This window comes from Strongylocentrotus purpuratus, unplaced genomic scaffold, assembly GCF_000002235.5.
Source record: "Strongylocentrotus purpuratus isolate Spur 01 unplaced genomic scaffold, Spur_5.0 spur5_scaffold_12, whole genome shotgun sequence".
Taxonomy (NCBI): Eukaryota; Metazoa; Echinodermata; class Echinoidea; order Camarodonta; family Strongylocentrotidae; genus Strongylocentrotus; species Strongylocentrotus purpuratus.
In genome coordinates, this window is record NW_022145597.1 from 16125050 (window position 1) to 16150973 (window position 25924).

Below are 25924 nucleotides of genomic sequence, written 5' to 3' on the forward strand. Positions count from 1 at the left end.
ATTGCTTTGTCACTGAACCATGACTGTACGCAGCGGGGGCTAGGGTAGGGGGCAGTTTCCATGAATTAAAAAAAAAAACAGAAAATGCAATAAATTTTCAATAATTTATTGCATTTTACCCCGGTTTCCAACATAAAAAAATCCTCTGGACGGCCTTGCATTATTGCGTGCGAGCTCTTTTAATATATAGCATATGGGCAAAAACACGCCTATACGAAATACATTATAAATATTATTGCTCGATCTGAAAAGTCAACGGCAAAATGCGTGGGAAAGTAGTGAGCAATAATCGAGCCAGTTGTACATTTCATCGCGCACCAGCTGCTGGTGACCATGACAATGTATATTACGCATATAACAAAATGCGCACTATGACCGAACTCCATCATTGTGACGTAACAATCACACCCTAGGCATACTGTTTGCAGTGTATCTCTGTAAATGTTGATCAATTTTCTTCCAAATTTTGATATGTTTTAGCCGACTGAGACAATTTTCAACAAATGCCGTCGCCACGATTTTTCATTTTGACAAAAGCATCATGGCGTATTTTTGCGATTAAAGGAGGCATGTCAATTTTTCACATTTTGCGTGTATTCTCTATTGGACATGACTTTTTCTCAAATCTGGATTCTACATTCCTGTCTTTTGCGAGCAATATCGCCGTTATTTTTGCTTGTTTTTTATTGATTTTTGAGTATAATGTAGCTGAGACTATATGCTATCTAAATCTCCCTCATTTTTTCAATCAGATGTCAGGATCATGCTCACGATCATGATCATGATCATCATGATCATGATCATAATCATCAACATCATCATCGTCATCATCAACATTATCATTATCATCGTCATCATCGTCATCACCATTACTATCAAGATCATCATCATCATCATCATCATTGTTTACATGTCTATATAACTTCTCCCATTCTCAAATCTATCATAAGACTTAGACAGACCACCTTATTCGTCTTCGTGACGAATTCAAGTCTAGTTTCTTCTTGATTTTCTCTTTCCCCTCCTCTTTCTCTCTCTCCCCCCCCCCCCCACCCCTTTGTGTTTTTGTCCACTTAAACGTCAGGAGAACTGTTCAATAGTTACATTTATAGCTATTGTTATCGGCGATATGTGTGACCTGCCAAGGCAATGTTCCATGAAGTCGAAGCACAGACAGTTGACGCTGTGTGAAAGCGAGTTTGATGGTTACCATGGTTCCTCTAGCTCCACATCAATTATGCATGATGGTCATGGTTTCATGACTTCTCGATATATATTCCCCAATGTTGATGGTTACCATGGTTACTTCATATCAAATATGTATGATGGTCATGGTTTCGTGACTTCTTGAAACAAATACCCCAATTATTTGCCTAATGGTAGGAAAGCTGCCGTTGATTATACTGCTATCTAACTAAAGGCCTACAAACCTTCTTTTTTATGTGCCGTATTAAAGCTCTGTAGGGTAACTACTCTTTAAGCAGACACAGCGAGAGAGAACAAATCAAAGTAATTGTATGACCGCATTTATACAAAATAATAATGTGCATGACTTATTGAATGGTGCAAAGTTCATGGCAGATAAAATGGTCTCTATATCTGCAGCCATGACAGTAGGGTATTGAAATGAAAACCAAGTTTATTGCTTTACAGTCTTTGCCATCGCGTAAGAATCTCTTTTCCTTCCGATCTATTTCTAGTGAAGGTTGCAATCGAGGCTTTTCAGGATCCCAAAGAGGACTGTGACACGAGCCCGTCTAAGCCATCGAACAACTCCGGGTCAACGCCCGAGAACGCAGCAGCCGGATCGTCATTGTCGCTGAACTCCGTGGTCAACGTGACTGTTTACTGCTACAACGGCGCCCCCTTGTATCTCCGCGAAGGGGAATATGTGGACGTCATCTTTCCCGTCAAAATTGTATGTAGGCTATGGCCACCAGAGGCGTAGCGTGTGTATAGTTATTGAGGGCGCACTTGCGTCGGGGGTGTAGGGGCGGCCTTCTTACTGGGTGGATAAAACGTGATTTACCAAGTCTATTGATCAGGGAGAGGATCTGAATGGTGGTCCGATCATCTTTCCTTCACTATTGTTTTCCTCTCCTTTTTTCCCTTTCCCCCTTTCCCTTTCTCTCTCTCTCGTTCTCTCTCTCTTTCTCGTTCTCTCTTTCTCTCTCTCTTTCTCGTTCTCTCCCTCTCTTTCTATTTCTCCTTCGCATTTTCTCTCTTTCTTTATCCTTTTATTTTTCTCTCTCTCTCTCTCTCTCTCTTAATCTCTCTTTATTGATTTTCCCGCTATTCAATCCCCATTCTCGTGGAGCTACCCCACTGGTAGCTATGGTTGCATATTTTCATATTTTCACCCATTTTCTGCATCTTTTTGTCTCTTTCTCATTATATTTCATTCTACAGGACTTCGATAATGAAATTCCAGTCTGTACTTCGATGAAGCAAGATGAGAAGTAAGTAAATAAGTTAATAATGATCAAGTGATAAGTGACTTATTTCTTTTAACCCCTATCATACCTATCACTAAAACACACTGTAAAGATCGATACGAGTAATATATCTATTCTAAACTCTTTATTTCCCTAGTCACATCGACAACGACAACAAACCAACAACAGACGTGTAATATTATAATAAGTGTATTTCTCTGTTTTTTCTCTAGTTTGATTTGAGGTGTCGGTTAGTTGATCGGTTCGTTGGTTGTTTGATTCTTGATTCATGAAAATATATTTCATTTACATCACGTGTTTTTAACTTTGCAGTGGTTGGGATTGGACGACAGAGGGATGCAAGGCTGTATATTCGAACTATACCCACGTGACCTGTAGATGTGACCATCTGTCTACTATTGCACTTCAACGCGGTCCAAAGGTTAGTGTAATTTATGAATATATTCAAACTTTATTGATAATTCATTGTTTAACATCATTAGTTATTCGACTTACTACACTCATGAGACTTGACAACCGGGCGCACTGCGTGCGAGGAAGTTCTAACGTAAGCGATGCGTATAAAACATGTGTAATTTCTATGGATATCGCTTTGTTTGACGGTTGCTGTATATTTGCTCGAGATTCAAGTATTGTTTTCATTTTTTTGCGCTGAAATTGTGAAAATATGGATCACGAATCGACGGTGTCTATTGATGATATTAGACTTTGGAATATGCAACAAACGGAGAACTTGGTCAGAGATCATTGATCATTTCCTCACTTCCTACCATTCTATTTTTTCATTCTTTGTATTTCCTTTCTCTTATGTTATTCTTTGTTTTTATTATTCTATTATTTTCTCTTCCTATCTATCCTAACGCTTTCCTTCGTTTCTTGCTTATATCACCTTCTCTATATTATTCTTTGTTTTTATCATTCTATCATTTTCTCTTTTCCTTTTGTTACTCCTTTTTTTTCTTATTTCACTTCTTACGTCATTCTTCGTTTATTATCATTTTTTTCTTTTTATCTTCTATCGTGTCATTCTTTGTTTTTCTTCTATCATTTTCTCTTTCTGTTTTTCTTATTTTATCCTTAGTTTTTCCATCTTTCATCTTCTCTTCTATCTTTCCAATATCTATTCTTTATCATTTTCTCTTTCTTTTTTTTCCTTCTATCTTCTCCTATGTTGTTTGTTGTTAACATTCTATCATTTTCTCTTTCCATCTTTCTTCATTTTATTCTTTGTTTCTTCCTTCTATCACCTTTTTACGTTATTCTTTATTTTTATCATAATATCACTTTCTCTTTCCATATCTTTCCTTTAATATGTTATTCTTCGTTTTTCCATCTTTCATCTTTTTTTCTATCTTACCATTAGCTATTCTTTATCCTTTTCTCTTTCTGTCTTTCCTTATGTCATTCTTTTTTTTTCTTCTTTCATCTCTTATATTATTGTTTGTTAATATCCTTCTATCATTTTTTCTGGTTATCTTTCTTCATGTTATTCTCTGTTTCTTCCTTCTATCACATTTGTCTGATGTTATTCTTTTTTTTATCATTCTATCATATTTCTTTTTGTCTTCCCTTCTGTTTTTCTGTTTTTTCTTCTATCACTTTCTCTTATGTTATTATCATTCTATCACTTTCTCTTTCTGTCTTTCTTTATGTTATTCTTGTTTTTTCCTTCTATCACTTTCTCTTCTATCACTTTCTCTTTTTGTCTTTCCTCATGTTATTCTTGTTTTTTTCCTTCCATCACCTTCACTTATGTTATTCATTGTTTGTTTTATTTTATTACTTTCTCTTCCTATCTTTGTTTACGCTATCCTTCGTTTCTTCCTATATATCATCTCTTATGTTGTTTGTTGTTAACATTCTATAATTCTTTTTCTATCTTTCTTCATGTTACTCTTTGTTTCTTCCTTCTATCACCTTTTTACGTTATTCTTTGTTTTTATCATTATACAACTTTCTGTTTCTGTCTTTACCTATGTTATTCTTCGTTTTTCCATGTTTCATCTTCTTTTCTATCTTTCCATTACCTATTCTTTATCATTTTCTCTTTCTGTCTTTCCTTATTTCATTCTTTTTTTCTTTTATAATCTCTTATGTTATTTTTGTTAATATCATTCTATCATTTTTTTAATTTTTATCTTTTTTCTTGTTATTTTCTGATTCTTCCTTCTATCACATTTTTCTTTTGTTATTCTTTGTTTTTATCATTCTATTATATCTCTTTCTGTCTTTCCTTATGTTTTTCATTGTTTCTTCTTTCTATCACCTTCTCTTGTGTTATTCTTTGTTTTTATCGATCTATCATTTTCTTCCCACCGTTCATTAAGTTATTTTTGCTTTTGTCCTTCCGTCGCCTTCCCCTATGTTATTCATTGTTTATATTATTCTATTATTTCCTTTTCCTATCTTTGCTTACGCTATCTTTTGTTTCTTCCGTCTATCACCTTCTCTTATGTTATTCTTTGTTTTTATCATTCTATTCTTTCTCTTTCTGTCTTTCTTTTCGTTACTCTTTGTTTTTCCTTCTTTCACTTCTTACGTCATTCTTTGTTTATTATTATATCATTGTTTCTTTTTATCTTCCGTCTTGTTTTTTTTATTTCCATCGTTCATCTTCTCCTCTATCTGTCCATTATCTATTATTTTTCATTTTCTCATTCTGTCTTTCCTCATGTAATCCTTTTTCTTCCTTCTACCATCTATGATGTTGTTTGTTGTTATCATTCTATCATTTTCTCTTTCTATCTATCTTCACGTTATTCTTTGTTTCTTCCTTCTATCACCTTTTCTTACGTTATTATTTCTCTTTCTCCTTATATTTCTTTCTCCTTCTGTCTTTCTTTATGTTATTCTTCGTTTTTCCATGTTTCATCTTCTTTTCTATCTTTCCATTACCTATTCTTTATCATTTTCTCTTTCTGTCTTTCCTTATTTTATTCTTTTTTTCTTTTATAATCTCTTATGTTATTTTTGTTAATATCATTCTATCATTTTTTTAATTTTTATCTTTTTTCTTGTTATTTTCTGATTCTTCCTTCTATCACATTTTTCTTTTGTTATTCTTTGTTTTTATCATTCTATTATATCTCTTTCTGTCTTTCCTTATGTTTTTCATTGTTTCTTCTTTCTATCACCTTCTCTTGTGTTATTCTTTGTTTTTATCGATCTATCATTTTCTTCCCACCGTTCATTAAGTTATTTTTGCTTTTGTCCTTCCGTCGCCTTCCCCTATGTTATTCATTGTTTATATTATTCTATTATTTCCTTTTCCTATCTTTGCTTACGCTATCTTTTGTTTCTTCCGTCTATCACCTTCTCTTATGTTATTCTTTGTTTTTATCATTCTATTCTTTCTCTTTCTGTCTTTCTTTTCGTTACTCTTTGTTTTTCCTTCTTTCACTTCTTACGTCATTCTTTGTTTATTATTATATCATTGTTTCTTTTTATCTTCCGTCTTGTTTTTTGTATTTCCATCGTTCATCTTCTCTTCTATCTGTCCATTATCTATTATTTTTCATTTTCTCATTCTGTCTTTCCTCATGTAATCCTTTTTCTTCCTTCTACCATCTATGATGTTGTTTGTTGTTATCATTCTATCATTTTCTCTTTCTATCTATCTTCACGTTATTCTTTGTTTCTTCCTTCTATCACCTTTTCTTACGTTATTATTTCTCTTTCTCCTTATATTTCTTTCTCCTTCTGTCTTTCTTTATGTTATTCTTCGTTTTTCCATGTTTCATCTTCTTTTCTATCTTTCCATTACCTATTCTTTATCATTTTCTCTTTCTGTCTCTCCTTATGTTATTCTTTTTTTTTATTCTATCATCTCTTATGTTCCTGTTTGTTGATATAATTCTATAATTTTTTCGTTTTATCTTTCTTCATGTTATTCTCTGTTTTTTCCTTCTTTCACATTTTTCTTATGTTATTCTTTGTTTTTATCATTCTATCGTTTTTCTCTGTCAGTCTTCCCTTATGTTTTTCTTTGTTTCTTCCTTCTATCACATTTTCTTATGTTATTCTTTGTTTTTATCGATCTACCATTTTTCCCACTATTCCTTATGTTATTCTTTGTTTTTTCCTTCCGTCACCTTCTCTTATGTTATTCATTGTTTGCATTATTCTATTACTTTCTCTTCCTATCTTTGCTTACGCTGTCCTTCGTTTCTTCCTTCTATCACCTTCTCTTATGTTATTCTTTGTTTGTATCATTCTATCACTTTATCTTTCTGTCTTTCATTATGTTATCTTTCGTTTCCTCCTCCTACCACCTTCTCTTATATCGTTCCTAGTTTTCACTATTCTATCATTTTCTCTCTATCTTTCCCTCACTTATTCGCTGTGTTTACTCTTGTACTGTAATCCTTTTCTCTCTGTCATTACTTTCCCGCCTCTCACAGTTTCAGTATACACAAGTACACAGTCCGTTTTTGCAATTTTCCAGGAAGAAAATGTCAATAAAAGTCAAAGTAATAGCTCGTGTCATGTAGATCTAGATCTAGGCCTACATTAATTCAACATGCTGAACTCAATTTGACTTACCTCTTTGACTTTAAGTTCGAGGCCAATCCTATTACACACTAGAAATTTAAACTCAGTAAATGTTCAAACTTCAAATTCAAAACTTGAAAAACGTTAAAAACGATTGCTAACACAGAAAACGGGAGAACGTATATTAGTCTAGTCCAGTTTGATAGGATTATAGTTAGTTATTAATGTTGACCGTACAATTTGAATTATGAAAATTGTACGGATGCTTTACGCTTTTGTCAACATAAAGTTTACTGGTCTGACTCTGTGGCGACTGATGAGACGGAACCAGGTCCTAAGAGGAACTAGGTCCTGGACTAGCACAGACCGGACTGTACGGAGGTCTAAGGCTAAGCGTACTGCCGTGACTGCTAGTACTAGCTACATTGGTATTGGTACCATTCGTTGCACATTTATCTGACAGGCACAGACTCACTTTTCGTTTTCGGACTCTTCGACATAGGCGTAGTGCTTGGGACTGGTCTCTGATTTATGCCCTGAAACAGCTATGTGTCTGCATGCATGCCGCGGAAATGACGTGTGTGATGAAATCGACGAGTAAAAAATCACACACCTACATGAATGTTGACGAAAATTAATTGACCGACGTGCCAAACCAACCATTCAAAGAAACAATGCAAGGAAGAAACCAATGGAAGGAAAAAGAACACATGCAAAGAGCACCCTATATTCCAATTTAAGATCTAAAAGAAATCATCCAAAAGGCATGTAGTTGCACAATATGTCTTGCCCTTATATCGGTAGTCTAACTGCGTTGTGCTAAATTAATGTTGAAATTCAACAATGAAAATGATGAGATGTACATGTATTTTGACGATTTTCTGATTAAAATGAGGAAATGTTTTGATCGGATGGTAGATTAATTTCAGTCCTGGGTACTCTAATAAAACAGACAACACATAAAACATGCAATCAACAGAACACGCGATGTGGGTGGGGGGGGGGGGGGGGCTAAATTCAACAGTCAGAAAGTCTTATTGCAGACGAAGCAGTTCGTTAGTGAATACGGATTCAGTGAGAATGCATTTTCTTCGTATTCCAACATAACGCCACAAACCCTCTTTCATAATAATCAACGTTTTATTGCGACTTCTCAATAAGCAGACCTGGGCCCCGTCTTTTTATTTATAGACAGTAACGATTAATCGCAACTTATTTACGATTGATATCAATCGCAATTATGTAAATAATACATAGGAAACTGCAAACTTGCGATTCATTAGAGGACTTGCGATTGATTTGGATCAATCGCAACCCTTTATAAAATGAGGCCATGTACTACCATCAAATCCGTCGCGCACCAATACTACGGAGTACGGGCTATGATGAATTATGATACTAGCTCTATTTTATTTCATTAATACACAGATAACTCTACTATAATATAAACAAATTAGTGACGTGTTCCTACCTTTAGTGAATTCCTCCAAATATTAATACATAAACACACACGAATCCATTCTTATATAATCCATTTGTACATAATCCAAGAGCTGTAAGGAGAAATAGGTAGTACGATATTTTGTTTTACTATATAATGCGTGTATAAGAACTACGTGTGTACACAGTGCTCATATTGCCATAGCACCGAGAGTTACGCTACCATGCGTTTGTGTACACGTCATCTTTCTTTTGTGACGCAACAATGCTTTTTCCAACAATGCGCGTAATGTAGCATTAGGCCTAAAATAAAAACTTGTTGTATTGCCCTTAATTCGGTCGGAAAAGATTTTTTTTTTAAACTTTTTTTTTGTCGCCCTCTTTGGGCCGATATTTTTCAGTTTTTAATTTGTTTCCCGCCCTCTCTTGGCTGGTATTTCTCAGTTTTTAATGCCTTAATACACCAGTTTACAGTTGTATCAGTGCGCATGCGCAGACAGAGGTCAGAGGTTATTGGCCCAAAAATTGGGGCCAATAACCTCTGACCTCTGGTATTTATGCGTAAATTAAGATTGCGCCCATGCAAATGATGATATGCGCGCACAACGCAGCGCGCAGGCAGTGATATCATCATAATTTGCATGGGCGCAATCTTAATTTACGCATAAATACATGACCTCTAGGTCATTGGCCTTGTTTAAAATGTCGCACACAACTGTAAACTGGTGTATACATGTGTTTCAGAGTCATCATTTTATTCATATCTTTTTCACCTCATAATAATCCATGGTTTGCAATGTTGTGTTGAGACAACACTCTGTGCTTCCCTGCTGACGAAGTTGGTTTTCAACTTCATGTAAAACTTGCTAGCAATGTGAAGATTGTTTTGAATAATTTCATTTCATGCATATATATCCTAAGTCAAACAAAATACATATTTTTGTATTCATTAATACAACAAATTCTAAAAAACGGTTTAAAAAAAAAAGATTGAAATGCCGACAGAAATTTTTTACAAATTTTTGGGTCGGTCGCAAAGGGCAATACAACAAGTTTTTATTTTATGCCTTAGGGCGATGCGAAAAATGGGTCATGTTGTAAGATTGAAGGGAACTGGCGTCATGGGATGGGGTCGGTGGGAGTAGGGGTAGCCACTGGTTTAACGCTGTGAATAAAATGCAAATAAACAAATTCACTGATTTATAGGTGAGGAATGGGGTCTAATAATTTCTAATCTTCATTTCTCACAACCCCTCACTTTCCCTTTTCTCTCCCTCACTCCATCAACCTCTCTCTCTCTCTCTCTCTTTCTCTTTTTCCCTTCAGGTCCTCTGTCTTTCTGTCTCTCACTGTCTCTACCGCTTTATTTTATTTTTCCATCGATGTTTTGATGCTGGTGTTTTTCTTAATAACTATTAACGTCATTTTTTTAAAGGGGTGACGTAAATCCGAGAATTGCTTTACTCTTTACCTAGATTATGGCAAGCTTTGTGCTTCAAGCCCCCCCCCCCCCCCCCCCCCCCCCCCAAAAAAAAAATATATATATAGTCTCAACAATTCGAAAGTTGTCGATGCATTGCACTTAGTTTTCTTTCGTGTATTTATGGATAAAGTATCTATTATGTATTAAATATTATTTTGTTTATGGCACTGGTTTTTTTAACTTATACCAAATGTGTCCACAAATGGGTCCAAAATGAAATTATTTTTACTCATTTCAAACTTGTATTTTTAGGAACAGGACTAATCATATTTTTGAGAAATGCAAATTCTGGACCTTAATCTATCTCCTTATTTATTCACCAGATATGAATACTTTGAGTTTTTACAATTTTATTGTGAACTATAGCATAACTTATAACTGTGATATAAAACTCATTTGCTATTAACTACACCTTTAAATATGTTGGGTCTTTAAGAATATGTTTCAGAGATTATTCATGCAAATTTTTGAGTTTCTATCTTGAAAAATACAGATTTTGTATCCCTTGAAAGTGAAAAATAGCTCTAAATTAGGGTTTTGACAATAACAAGTTTTTAATTCAATAGGTAAAATGCTTTTTTCTTAGGTCAAACTTATTTTATTATAACTACTGATGATATAAGGTAAATACTTGCGAAAAACTTGGGAACCAGTGCATTGCCTAATAATTTTCAATGTCACACCACTGATGTTTCGGACGTTACACACTGTTAACATTATAACTCTATTCAAGTTAATTGCTTTTCTTTAGGTATTACTGACCTCAGTTACTTTAATTGTTTGCAGAAAAATACTTCTGTAACATTTATGGAAAAAAATTGTGCAGTTTTAATTAGTTTAGCACATACATGTATACCAAGTTTGTCTTCATCGACCACTCAATTTATGTAAGGTATATTATTCATTTCAAGAATGTGTACCGGTAGTTAAAATGTTTATGTGATCTAACAGAATGAAATATAAAGCTAATAGCAATTTTAGGCATCAAAACTCCTTAGAAAATTCACTTAGAAACATACTCTTTATTGCATGTTAGGATTAACTATGGTTTGTTTCGGATGTTACACGATGTTAACATTTCAATGAGATCATCAATTTCTACAAACTCTACAATATAGATGTTTAATCAGCTTGCTAATGTTCTTTGCCTTCAACTATATAGTGTGTCATTCAATAATATCACTAACACATACATGTATGTAAGCAAAACATTGAAAAATCTTTTTAAAAATAAAACTATAAAAAAAGTACCCCCAGTCATGTAAGTACGGTAATAAGAAATAAGTGAATCCTAATGTTTGTACATCTCGAGAATGAGACATTTTAGATGTATTTTAAAATTGTGTATGATTTAGGTTATAATACTACTGTAGTAACAATCATCCTTTACCACTATTTGTATTAGGAGGCTGTTTCAAACGACAACATTTTTTAATGCTCTTAAATAAGTATTTATTTATTTATTTAATTGATGACCGATTGATGAATGGATGGATTGATTGGTTGGTCGGTTGGTTGGTTGATAGATCTTAACTCTTGCTGTGCCGATATCACAGGTGACAAACAATATACAGTATAGGTTAAACATGTACCGTTTTTGCCGGCGATAAGGCCGCAGCGCCGCACCCCCAACTTTGACATTTCGTAGAGGAAAAGAAAAAAAAAACGGACAGCCCATTTATATTTCACACTAGTGTCGGGTTGCGGTTCTAACAGATAATTCCTAGCACTCTTAACACAGAGGCAGCCCAGCAGATATGTTGTAGGATTGATAACTACTGGCTAACTGACCAGGTTTTAATGTGTAAAAGCATTACAGCATTCTATGTAGCATTCCACATACATTCCATGCAAAGTAGAAGAAATCAATAAATATTCATATAGTCCGATACAAGTATAAATCAACATCACAAAGTATTCCTGAATATTCAAACATAAACCAAGAGTATATATTGAATATTCATAGTATATGCAAATTATACTATATAAGCTCGACTGCATCAGGTGAACATTGAAACCAATGAGAGAGAGAGAGAGAGATAGACAGATGAAAGGATGGTGGATGAAAAGGGTGAATGAAAATGAGGGATGACCTATTAATATGAAAGGGATGAATCATGGATATGAAGGGGAGTTTCAGAAGTTCGAAATAAATCCCTACACTAGCTTATACATTTTGTATGTATGCATACATTTGAAGAAGATACTACTTGTATATGTTAAGGATCATTAAATAAGGTATTACTGGTAATGCCCTTTTCTTTTATACATGTATGTACTTTCTACACAGATTAGTTACGTGTACTAAGTGCCCTTTTTAAAAGGTATTTTCAAATGAAAATCCATATTTCCCATTATTTTTTAGAAAAACATTTTAATTTGCTTGATTTTATTAACTTTATATACCTGTATCATACCCGTGTAATGTACATGTACACTGGGTATTGCTTAAGTGGATGATTTTTAGCTTTTGTAACCTACCAAATAGTTTAGATTGACCATACAATTTTTGGTTATATGACATAATTTGGAAAAACCTCTGTAAAAATAAAAACCTGATGATTTGCAAACACACAGCAATGTAAATAGCAAGAGGAGAGGTTGAAAAATTGAAATTTGCTATTCTCACATCTATCTTTGCCCCTCATTTGAACTAGATAAATTATGAAAATGTCTGTTAACAGTTTAATGTAACATCCGAAACGTGCTAACAGCATACCAGAAAGTGCTGTTAAAATGGCTGAATATTTTGTATGAGTCACTTTTATTAAGATTTTTTCTGATAAATTACAAATAAGGATATATTAAAGCAGCCAGCCATGCCTTGCATCACAATGAGTGGCTTTAATATTTTATGTTTTATAAGCCAATTTTGCAGAAAATTCAGATATTTAACGGAAATTTGGTTTTTCGCATCATATTTCTTCATATTTTTATATTTAGATCTAAATGAAATTATCAAAATAGTGTTTTCAACAGGATTGTGCATTGTGAAATCGTAACTTGCACATATGATCGAAAATTAGTTGAAATTTGCAAACTATGTGTTAACAATCAAATAGTGTAACGTCCGAAACACCTTTCTTGAGCTTACACAAAATTATTGGATTTGAATACCTGATTTGTGTTTTGACTTGAGTTAACACTTATAATAACTTCTTTCATAATGATTTATTCACTCCAGATACCCTCAAATATGGATTATCATCATTTATTTGGTATTTTTTGTTTCGGACGTTACATTTGTTTCGGACGTTACAACTGTTAACGGAAAATTGGTTTTAACTATAAAATAGTATTGCAATGATGTATTGCAAATTTCTTTTTTTTGGTGGGTAGCCGCCATGAAATGTTTTAAAAAAATTACGAAAGATAGGTCCTGCAGTTCATATATTTTCTGCTACTTCAAATTGAAAGTTGTTTCGGACGTTACAAAATTGTTTACGGAAAATGAGACAACTTTTTCAAATTTTGAGTATGTTTCTAATATAAGCGCTACTACAATAAAATTATATTTTCTTTTAATTTAATGACTTGGAGTAACTAATAAGCCTATTCAAACCATAAACAGTCTCATTAATTTATTGTTCTGGTGGGTTAAATGAGGGTCTACATTGTTTACGGAAAATGTAACGTCCGAAACACCATTTTTAATTGCACTGTTCCATCAAAATACAGGAGTTAATTCAGATTACTGTTAACTTTCTTTTAGATCCACCCATGCTCATCAAACATCAATAGAAAAAAAAACATATTGTTTGTGGGTATATATTTTTTTCGGCTCCAACCAAAAAGGTATGTCAATTTTGTTACAAAATTCCGTAAACAATTGGCTGTTTAGGGATACCTCATGCACATAAAGCAATGTTGAAATTTTTTCAGTAAGCTATGGGAGGTCAATCTAGGTCCATGCTACAAGAAAAAGTTGTAATTGATTTCTAATTCTTTATCTTTGAAAAGTTTCAGGCTCTCAAAGGGCCATTTAGCTATTTGGTCATAGTTAAAAAAAAAACCAGTGCCTTATTAGTTTGTTTTTATTTATATTATGTTGTTATTTATCTTATCATTGTTGGCAAAGCTCAATATTGGTTCCCATTTTTCGGCAGATCTGGCCTGACACCCTTTAGCTGTGTTCACATCTAACGCTGACGAGGATTTTATTTAGCCTTCCTTAGAAATTGGATCTTTGTGGGTGACAGATTCCTTGCCAGCTAGTTTGCCTTGAAAAATTTCACTGGATTGTTTAAATTGTGCTTCATTCACAATGTCAAATTCCCTCACTCTATTAAAATATCTTTCTAGTCCGTAGCGTCGAGTTATCTTGGATCTTAATTTAGCGTACATCGCTCACCAGTCGTTCATCTTACCTCAGCATAGAACGTTCATCTACTGGGAAGTGCCTTTTTCTATACAGTACTGACTAAGAATGTTCACCGATGAATTGAACCCTGCTTTTGTACAATGGGAATCCTTCGTGTCAACGATTCTGTATAATTCCTCCTCGTCGAGGGATTGAAATCGACTTGCACTCGCCGTGTTTGGTCAGAAGAAATTTAAGATTCGCGGGTGCCGGTGCGGGGCGGCGGCGCGGAGCTGTTGGCTAGTTCGTTGTCTGCATGCAGGGCACTGCGGCTGCCAAAGGGCGGCAACCAAAGACGTTTAAATATATGCAGTATGACGTAGGTGATGACGCTCCTCGGTCCAATATAACGGACCGAGGTGACGTCAATCGGGCAATATAAAGTTGGAGATCCTTGCAGCTCTATATAGTCACGTGTTGGCGCTTTGACCAATCACTAATCAGTATCTATGTAGGCTATTTAATATAATCATGTATTGAATGGTAAGAGAGTTAGTTGGTTTGTTTGTTTAATTGAATATTTTTTACGACGATTCCCGCTTCAACGCAACGAATGGCACGATTCGTATTCACTACAGATTCCAACCTGACTTGTAGAATAACATAGAAAGCATCTATCGTTCCATGATATAATATCTGATGCTAAATTTTTTGAATCTATATTACAGCGTTATCTTGAGAAGAAAAGAAACTAATACAAAGTTATTACTCTTTCCTTAATGCAGAGCTTCAAGGTGGATGGAATCAACGCCGTCATTCTCTTAATTCTTGAGAAGACCTTGGGGTTTATCTCGGTCATCGGTGTCCTGGTCATGCTCGTCGTCTTTGTCACTCTTGGGTCAGTTGCTTGTTTGTTTGTTCAGATTTATTTTTTCTAGTTTATTTTTTGCTTTGTTTTGATTTAAAGATAGAAACAACATAACAATTCAATGATTAACGTAAAGTATAGTAAACTTATCACCCATGATTTTTTTTCATGAGCATGTTACAAACTTAACATCAATTAATCAAGAGAAAGAGGGAAGAAAATGTGAATTTACTGACCTAAACATATTTACTGTGAACGCAGGGGGCGTTTCATTTGATAAAAATCGAAACTTGTATGATGCATTCAAAATCAACATACTAATGTAATAATATTATTTAAGTCAAATTAACTCCAATTGTAATAAATAGGGCCTAATAGCACAAGGGAAAAACGAACAAAATGAATAAATGCCTATTCAGGTTTAATGTTTATAAAATTATCTACAATGCAAAGCACTAATATTTGCCCAGTGTCCAGTGGCCTAGTGGATAAGTAAAGACGGTCAGATCCAGGATTGTGAGAATTAAGGGCATGAATTATATTCCCATCGGCTCTCTGCATGCAGGCTCTCGTATTCAGTGGTTTTACAGACTTTCACAGAATTTCCCATTTCAACGTAAATGCTTCTCATTTTCACTGATATTTATACATTTTTTGAATTATTTTTGTATCCAGTGTGAAAGGGTCTCAACTAACCAAGATTCAGTTGAACATCGCCGTAAGCTCCCTTGCAGGAAATGCCACCTTTCTGTTTGGAATGAAGGCTACAGGCAACCTGGTAAGATCACATGTACAGACCTGCCAATTAGTGTAGATACGAGCGACATCGCCCTCCTGCCCCCCCCCCCCTTCCACCTGACTGTTTCCTATTTCTGACTGTTTCTCCGCACAGGGCTAGGGTGGTAAGAGGTGGTTAGGAGGGAGCTGGACATCGGGTTTCTTTGTATTTTTCTTTTAGGGGGAGGGAGGGGCATTTTCTTTGGAATATTCAAATGACGATATTTGATTTACAGTGTAATACGGTGTCAGATGATTAATTTGTTATAGTTCACATTACGACTTCATGTACACTTTTCATATGTTAAAGAGGAAAGAAGTTAAACAAAAACAGGAAATTATACCACCTTGGGGCGAACAAACATGACCATGCGTTCTTCAATATGCTATCAGAATGGCTTCGATATTGAAGCTGGGATCAATATGTTGGTAAGCCCTTTCCATGAAAGAGTATGTCGTTGAATTTCACATTCCATGATGTCATGGAATGACTTTTTTCTTGTTCTGAAAGTTATGTTTAAGACTTATGACGAGACTAGAAGAAATAGTTCGGAGAATAAGGGGAAGACGATAGTTGTTATCTACGTAATAGCAATTCGCTTACAGTGACGACAGTCGCCAACAGTTTAGCAGTTTGCTTGCAGTTCCAGCATTTCTATGTTGAGATGGGAACTCTTTAAATAATCCTTAAGGAATATCCCACACAGTTGTTGAATTTTCTCTTCACTTTCCAATGATGATCCACGACGGTGTCACAATAAAGGAACCAACATGAGTTAAACGGATGTCTCCTTTGTCTCATCATTGAATTGCAACAACGTGTTTAAGCTAGAACTCACATAAATCATTTGAGTCCGTGTTCCATCACACATAGTTCCCATCTTTTCCTCCTCAAAAAGCATGGTCCTAGAATATTGGTCTTTCGACTAACATAGAACATTACTGTCTCGTTCCAATTACTCCCGCAGCTCGTTTGCGCGATCATCGCCGCTGGTTTACAGTACCTCTACACGGTCTACGCCCTGTGGTTGGTGGTCCAGACCGCAGTCCTACTCAATACGTGTTACCTACATGGTAAGCCTCGAGAGTCGAACCTCGGCCCGCTCAAAGTCCCGGAGAAGAGCATCACTGAACCTATCCGACTGACTAGGGTTTTTCTCCTGGTGTGGGGTAAGTTTTAGACTAGTACGTATGAGATAAAAACTACTTTTCAAAAGGAAAACAAGAGTTAGATTAAGGGGTCATACAAAGTTATGAACGTCAATGGTGTATTCTACTATTCTTTGGAGGAGGAAAATGTATATTAGATTATGTTGAAGTGGTGGTACTTGAGGTCTAATGCTGTCTTCGCATTTTGTTTGGAAGATGAATTTTTTTATGCGTTTTTATTGACTGTAAAGTTATGATTGAAATCAGAACCCATCTTCCAAACAAATAGGGAATCCACTGTTGACAATAACAATGCTTTTTGCCACATTTCGCTTTTGACTTATTGTCATATATAGGTTTTCTGCACATTCCATGATTTATTTATCATTGAAAATGAGATGTCGTCATAAAGGGAGATACTTGGGCTATTAAGTGAGACTAAGATCAATTATGAAAGAACATAAAAAGGAAATATATCAACACTCAAACTTAAATGGCATTAAGTCTTGTTTGAGTTTATTTATTTTAAAGATAATTGTACTCTCCTTGTTTCCCATTCATCTTAGCTGGACCATTGCTATTGATTGGCCTCCTGTACAAGGAAATTCCGTATGGATTCGGTACCCCGGACAGGTAGGTCATGACATCTCTCAATTTCATCGTGAATTGTTTAAATGCCCCAATGGTGTCAATTCATACTCAAAGGGTAAACGCATTTTCTCATTTGCTTCCAGAGAGTTTATTTCATAATGTAATCCATACGCAGTACTCAACTTGATCTTTAAACCTAGCTTCAATTCAGGTTTAATTCAATTCAATTTTATATCCACATTTGGTTAACACAAATAAAGACAATTAACATGGGTATATATATATATATATATATATATAAAGCAAAGATTCAGAAGCCAACAAGTCTCTCAAGGTAATTTTCAGATTAAATAAGATCACATATTTATTAAGATATTTATTTATCGTGCTTAATTATAATGAGAACAAATAAAGGAAAATTACAAAATAACCCTTTAAAAAACCTAATTTGACTTAGTTCACCATGTACACTGATCTATGGAGCGCCAAGTTTTCCAAACACTAGAAATATAGACAATATTTCATTATTAAGTAATTTACATGTTTTTCTTTAGTTGCTGGCTGGTCGAGACTGAGAACGTGTACATTATCTTCATTTCACTCATCACACTGGCACTCGTGGTATGTTGATTAAATTATTTTTGTCATTTTGGTTTTCTGTGATTTGAATCGAATTCCATGTGGAAAGAAGAGTATCAAATATTTCTATTTTGGCAGTTTTGAGCACATTCACTAGTCATTTGAGATTACTTTAAAGCCCCACTGTAGCTACTTTCTCCCTCTATATAGAAAACAATACCTAAACGGTGACCATTGGTCCCCATGATCCTCTTTTTCTTATGTTTATGGACACCTGAGTTGATGAGAAAGCCTGTGTGGTCTAATCTCTTCTGGCCAAACTAGTACAGACGGGGTTTTAAAAAAAAACAGAACATAACTTTAGATTTGTTTGAGAACAATAAATAAAGGATAAATTTCAAAAAGGATAGCAAAACATCGCGCGTTAATTGTGAATAATCACTTCCCATTGTAAACCTGCAGGTAACGTCTAATCAGCGGGAAATTTCCCAACGCTGAAACTTTGTTTTACTCGTGAAATTTGTCATACACTATATTACAATACATCAGGAGCGTCACTGTGCACCAATTTTCAATGTTGGAGTGGAGGATTTTAGACCAATTTTGCTTACAAGTTAGTCTAAACTATCGATATATTAACATGTCATTTAGGTACTCAGATTGTAATATTTGCTAACAGGGATTTGTTTTAAGGTTTTAAATGGAGAGCTTGTAGGAGTGTCACAAGTCTTTATTCTTCCTAATACCCCTTTTCTTTATTAAATTATAAAACGCAAATGATAACAATTTTCAAATAATTTCAAAAAGATAGATTCACCCTTTTCAAATGCTGAGGCAAACCTTGAAGGATGATTCCATGCAAACGTTAAAAAATGTTTTCTTCCCTTGGACATCTTGAATGTTTAATTTACTTTTGCTCAATTGGAATTTTAAGAGTGTTCCCTGAATTGCCACTTTAACCCTTGCCCTTCACTTATCTTATCTTTTCAGATCAACTTCGGCCTCGCCATCTGCACCGTGGTATATCTCATCAAGATGGATGATCATTATACAGAGGACATCGACGGATACGTTGAGTGGGCCAAGAAACTACGAAAGCGAATCAGGTAATAAGTCAGTTTGTGACGTTTCAGTCGATCGACGAGACCGACATCAAGAAAGCTAAAATTGCCGGTCTCGTGGGCCTTCTGAAACTTTGTGAGGGTTCATGCACAAACAGTTGGCCCACGAGATCGACATCACACTGGACCGACAATCGACGAAACCGTGAATGCCGGTGTGACAGTCCTTCTGAGATCATTCTGAAGGGTTCACACGACCGACAGATAACGAGACCGACAATGTAGGTCTCGTGGGCCCTCTTACCACTTTTCAGAGGGTGCAGAGGATCAACGGCCCACGAGACCGACATTGAGCTATCAATGTCTATGCATATTTTTTTCTTTGTTTGTTTAATAGTTTTGTTTGTTTTCAGTCTCGTGGGCTTTTAGTCTCGAGGACGATTGGTCTCGATGTAATATTGACCGCATAGATATTGCTAATAGATCACGTGTCGAATAATTTTGTAAAACTCAATCTCAATGTCAATTTTTTGTATTATCTCCTTCATCTTCTAGTCTGTGCCTCTCATCGTCACTCATCCTCTCTTTCGTTCTCGTGATGGCCTGGTTTTGGCATGCCCTGCTCGTCTTCAGATCCATCATCGCCTTCGATTACCTCTTCATCATTTTCAACATGATCCAAGTAAGATGGTAGATTCTGACTTTTTAAAATCGACAAAGACTTTTGAAGAATTTTTTTTTTTTTATCATATTGCACACGTGGCGTTAATTCGATTGCGTCATTACATCCGCTTATCAAGACTGTCAAAGCAGTTATCTTTTACGTCAATATTTGCGTCAATGATTATTTGTATGATTTAACCTTCACATCACGCGTCAAAGACCACACCATTCGTTGACGCATTCCTACGTCAGCAAAAATGACGCCTATTGTGAAACAGGCAAAAAAAAAAGGCAATTTTAGTAGGCCCGTGCGTCACCTTGATATGCGCGTACTTTACGATTTCATATTTCATCCGACTACCATTCCTCTCGGCAGTAGAATAGGGTATTGCATTCTTCCCCTTATTTACATTATTATACCACCAATCATGTCATAATGCTATGATTATTATATACAAATACAAGCAAAAAAATCAAATGATGTAACCTAGAAAACATATAACATACAAAGCTTTCGGTTCATTCCGGGGTTCATTTCTTAATTTTTTTTTGACAAACGTGTTTAAGATGAATGATTTCCAGCGTTCTCCATCCCCATCCATCTCTTCCGTCTACCATTTGCAGTTGCAGAAAAAATTACTAAACATTTCTTTCCATACCTAAAGTTTACCAGCCAGGATTTGCGTGAAGTGTCTCTAACATCTCAAAAAGATCCTTTGCAGCTGCCCTTAAAAAAAAATCTTCACCAACAAACTGGCCCAGGCGACCTCGGTTTGAAATTGAGTCAGATCTTTCGGATGGTGACGTTAAAGATCGGTCCCCAGATACACATCTGTAAAAACCTAATTACACGCAATCAAACATGTTTACCTAATTCATAATATCATAAATATCATGTTCGTATTTAAGTAATACGTCATTGTAATGTTCACACCTTTCAGGAAATGACGTACAAGGTTATTGAAATTGCCTTGTGTCGATTCGCGGTAGAGTCTACCCGAATAACTTTTTTATCGATGAAACTAAAAGAGCTGTTATATGTTATCATAACCAGCATATATATGCAGTATAAAGAATGTCTGGTTCTGCTTGACCCTAGTTTATCGTTTATACTTGGTTTGTTTTTTGCAGGGTATTCTGGTGTTCATCTTCTACTGTCCAATGAATCCAGAGGTATGATTGTTTGTTTATTTTTCCTGAAATAACAAAATGATATGGGTTGCTTGGAGCCAGAAGGTAGTTAAAGCATATACTTTAACAGAATGTTTACGCCCCTCTGGCTCTCGAGAGATGTTAATTATATTGATCTGAGTTACAGAGTATTTCAACGTAACTCAATCACAAAAAGGGGTCTCTACTGTTTTCCATGGGATTTCACATTTGGTGAAGAAAGAGGATGGAAAGGGTGGCAAATGAAAAAAAAATCCATCTGCCTATTTGAACCAACAAACAAATACAGAATAAGATTGATTTCCTCTTTTGACTAAAGTTTCTTCATTACAAGAACAGACACGACTATCTTGAATTCAAATTTCATATGCATGATAGCGAGAGCAAACCCGATATATTGTTAAGAAAATTACTGTTGCAATTATCAAACCCCTCCGTACTTATATGTAAACACATATGTCTATCAGGAATAATTTTTGCATGCGACCAATTTTTGAGCCATTATCATTCATTTATGTGGTCAGTTATTACAATATTCATTTTTAATAATAATAATAATATTAATAATAATAATAATAGTGGGTTCTTGTATAGCGCTCATGTCAGTCAGATTTGACCCTCCTGGCACGCCCGATTATCATTCATTTTTCGTTTATTTTATTATTTATCTTTTCATTTTCAATTGATTATTTTTAGTTCTTTATTTCTTAAACTTATTACTTTATTTTCTGTTTCCTTTATTTGAATAATAAAGGTTCATGCTGCTATCTCTCGAACCAGAAACCCGGATGAAGACGAAAAGAAGAACGAAGAGGATGATCAAAAGAACTAACGACAATTTAAGATTAGCAGTCCTGTTGAGAGCGATATGGTTATAATAATTCCCTTCAAGCAGTGGCATAGACAAAATTAGGAACGTTGGTCACGTGCCTCGCTTAATCAAAGGGTATTAAATTAGGTAAAAGTTATGGATTAATGGAAAATGGAAAAGGGAAGAGGTAGAAAGGGGACGTCAGACGACGATACGACCCCTTCCCAAATCCCCCCTCTCCCGATGCCCCCAATGATGCCGGTACCCCCTCGTTATATAAACTCGAGCTACCATATACTGCTCTTCGCTTATCAAAATTATAGGCACTATGACGGATTTTTTTTTCAAAATGTGAGCACGAAGCTTAGCTATCGTCGATGTTTTTTTACATAAATTTAATTGTTCAGCCACTCAGTAACTAACTGGCTGGTGATGCAGCTTTTTCCTCTGCTGCTTGTACACTCTGGAACCGGTTCTCTCCTTAATGTAGTCGAACCTGGTTATAAAGACCGCTCAAGGCAAACGCAAAAAGCGATCTTTGTAGACAAGTTGTTTCAAACGGTAATCTTAAAAACTCATCAGTTGTGACTTAATACATTTACATGTACATATTAATGCAGCAATAAAAAATAAATGCTTCTTTATACATTTTCAAAGAAAAGACTAATAATGAATAATCTTTGAATCATTTTGTAATGTATATTTTCTTGGTTGGTCAAATTCTAAGTATGAACCTTAAAGGTGATGAAGATAATGTTTGTGTGATTTTTATTTCTTTCCCACTTTTTTTTATTCATTCTTTTCTCTTTATTTACTTCAGACAAAAAAGCATGTGAATTAACTGGTTGCTAAAAATGCGATTGTGATTGTGTTTTTTGTTTGTGGCGTGTATTTTGGAGTTCATAATGTGAGAATTAGCTACTATGGATCAAATCATTACCGACACTACGCCGGGACGATTCTAAACACAGTGCAGTGTCATGGTTTAAATTGACCCTGAAAAAGTGCTCGAGCATGAAGGGTCCGACAGCTCCGAAAGTCGATTGATAATTCTCTATGTTCGCTTCTCATTAATGAGAGTGAAACTTCGATTTTTTTTTTGGTAATTATCATTTAAAATGAAGGATAAAATTATACTATTGTAAAAAAATTTGTATTGGATATTTTTTTCCCGATATATTTATTTTTAAAATAATAGTGTATCTGAAACAAAAATTCCCATCAATAAAATGATTCAAACAGAGTGTGAAGACATATCTTTTCTGAAATATTATGCAATCATTGAACGAACATTTATCGGTAAAGTGTAATATTTCGATTCCAATGCTGCTCTATTATATTAAAATGGAAAATGCACTCATAGTATTGCAACTTTTAGAGTTTAAAAATATACAAGAAAAAAATGAATAAATCGTGAAATGATTTTGATAGGTAATGTATTCTCTCGAAGCTGTGTATACTTATTATTGAAGATCAATTTCTCTCGAAGCTGTGTATACTTATTATTGAAGATCAATTTAGCTAAACACAAGAGAAAAGGAAAAGGGGTAGAAAGGGTTTGTAAATATTCAAGTGGCTTTATTAAACTATTCATACATTTTTACATATATTATATCATGTTAATGTGATTTTGCAATTGTATGCAAGGTAAATATAAATTGATTGCATGTTGACTGTTACATTAAATGTTTTTAAACTAGGTTGCATCAATATTTCATTGTAAAATCTCAATCTAAACAGTAACATTAACAAGTAACATACTACTGGCATGCTACTGGCATATGACTTTCATCTGACATATCTCACAGTCCTGTTTTTGTAAGAATGAAACGTAATTGTATATATATGTTTATGTACGCTGTAAAGTGATCGGTTTTAAGACATAAGGAATATCATATGCCATATTTGAAAGAGGTTTATCATTGTATCAACTATTAACACCATTATCATGTATCCATTCACTATACAATTATACGGCTATGAAAGAATCTACTTTATCTTTTCATTGAAACTTTCATGAATTAATTAATTTTCCACGACTGCTTTTGAACCAATTAGACAAAATCGAGAGAATTACTGCATGGAAATCATACATAAGAATTCAAGATGTAACATAATTGTGAAGAATATTTATCCGTTCGATTTTGTGTTAGTGCGTTAATGAACAGTTAACAACTCAATTATTCATAACCGTACCAAATTTGTTAATATTTGAAGTAGGTGAACATTTAATTTGTCCCCATTTAATTTTATTGAGAATGTGAAATGATAAACATACATCTAAGAATATTCACTAAAGGCCCTAATTCAACCAATACAAGTACAATATACAAGGCTTATGAATAATTTAGTTGTTAAGGCTAGGTCTTTTTTTTGCAAATAATTAGTGAAAGTACCTAATGGACTATTAAGACAGAATTACTGTATTCATTCGTGATTCATTTATCGTAGTGTGATTGTTGATTTACTTTTATGCTCGTAAGTATTCATTATCTGAGTTCATTACTGATATAATAAATTACAATCTTATTTAATTGAAATCTCTAAAGACTGCATGTATACTTTTTCTTTTGTAGTCAACACATTTTTTAATATGAAATATGCAATGAGCAAGGTGAGAGATATACCGGAACCCGGTGTTATAAATAGTTGCGAATCAATCGCAGGTCCTCTAATAAATCACAAGTTTGCAGTCTCCGTTACATAGCTGTAAGACGGAACCCAGCGTTGTTCAAACATACAATTATGTTAATTTTGAGAATACTACATTACCTTTTAAACAGCAATACATCAATCATCAAATAAAGATTTCGCATGACAACAAATATCTAAAGACATAATTTATTATTTTCACCTGTTATCTAAATTTTTGCCGCTAGCACAAGAAGAAAAAAAAAAAGACCATGCAGAATCATTACATATGACGGTTTTATAGGAAAAAAAATGACCGTTTTCAAAATGAAATCACCTGGTAAACATGGTTACGTCACTTATCCCCAAAATAAAAAGACATAAATCGCTAAATGATATAAAATATTGACTATACAAAAAAAATTACCTTTTCCAAAAATGAGAAATTCACCTGGTCAACCTGTTTACGTTACTAGAACAACAACAAAAAAAATCGCTAAATGATATGAGGAAAAAAAATAGTGAAAAACATGCAGAAAGCCTTCAAGGCATATAGACATTATCATAAGATGGAATACAAATTGTATAGGGTTTAAACCTCCAAGAATTCAGTACTTGTTTCTCTTTCACAAAGAGATAATGATGATATAAAATTGTTGTGGAAATATGGCTTCATATATTAATCAGCCATTTAACTTGATGCAATTTCAAGACAGGCATCAGAGAAATTAATTGAGGTTTTCATCCTTTGCCTATTCTGCTGAAGCCTTCGATGTTAGTAAAAGTCCAAGCAGTTTTCATTTTCATTCCAGTATTTTAATGGGTATGGGATTGAAGGAAACAGAAATTGGGTCTTCATTCATCAAAACGAACTGTTCTTTTTGTGAATGCTAAAAATTCTCCGACGACGGTAAAAATATAGGCCGCATTCTATTTCGATCTGAATGCTATTTTATAGTCTTCGATGTTAAAAACAGATTTTTCATTCCAATAATTTGATGAGGGTTGGTATAAAAGAAATAAAAATGGGTTTTAATCAGAGTCCCTTGCATTTATTTCCAGTATTTTGATCTGAATGGGCTGGATAAAAGAATTTAGGTCTTCATATTTTTGTCTGAATATCTCCGAAATTATCAAGAGTCAGGGCAGTTTTAATTCCAAAACCTTGATGAGAATGCTGCGCCTGATAATTATAAAAGAAATAAAATTGAGGCCTGTTTCTTTCTAAATGCTGTAGTGGTCACTAGCGTTATAAAGAGTTATGCGGTTTCATTCCAGCATTTTGATGAGAAAGGCTTGTACATGACATTTACGATTGATTCAAATTAATTCCAAGTTTGCAGGCTCCCATCTCTTCTGTGCACAGTTGCGATCGATATTAACCCTAATTTAGGCAGGCCCCATGTGAGATAATCGCTTTCAAAGCCATATGTTTTGTTAAATATCTCAGCCGT

At 34.5% G+C, this 25924-nt stretch overlaps 1 protein-coding gene across 1 annotated transcript; it reads left to right on the forward strand.

Annotated features, from left to right (window-relative positions):
* The first annotated feature begins 1129 nt into the window (after positions 1-1129).
* Positions 1130-24379, forward strand: LOC100890574 (adhesion G protein-coupled receptor L4). Its single transcript, XM_030981392.1, has 13 exons — positions 1130-1214; positions 1701-1918; positions 2410-2459; positions 2769-2877; positions 14956-15068; positions 15714-15816; positions 16784-16985; positions 17531-17597; positions 18110-18176; positions 19125-19240; positions 19751-19877; positions 20990-21031; positions 21783-24379. The coding sequence occupies exons 1-13, from the start codon at positions 1130-1132 to the stop codon at positions 21858-21860; spliced, it is 1377 nt and encodes a 458-aa protein (XP_030837252.1). The 3' UTR covers positions 21861-24379.
* The last annotated feature ends 1545 nt before the right edge of the window (positions 24380-25924 follow it).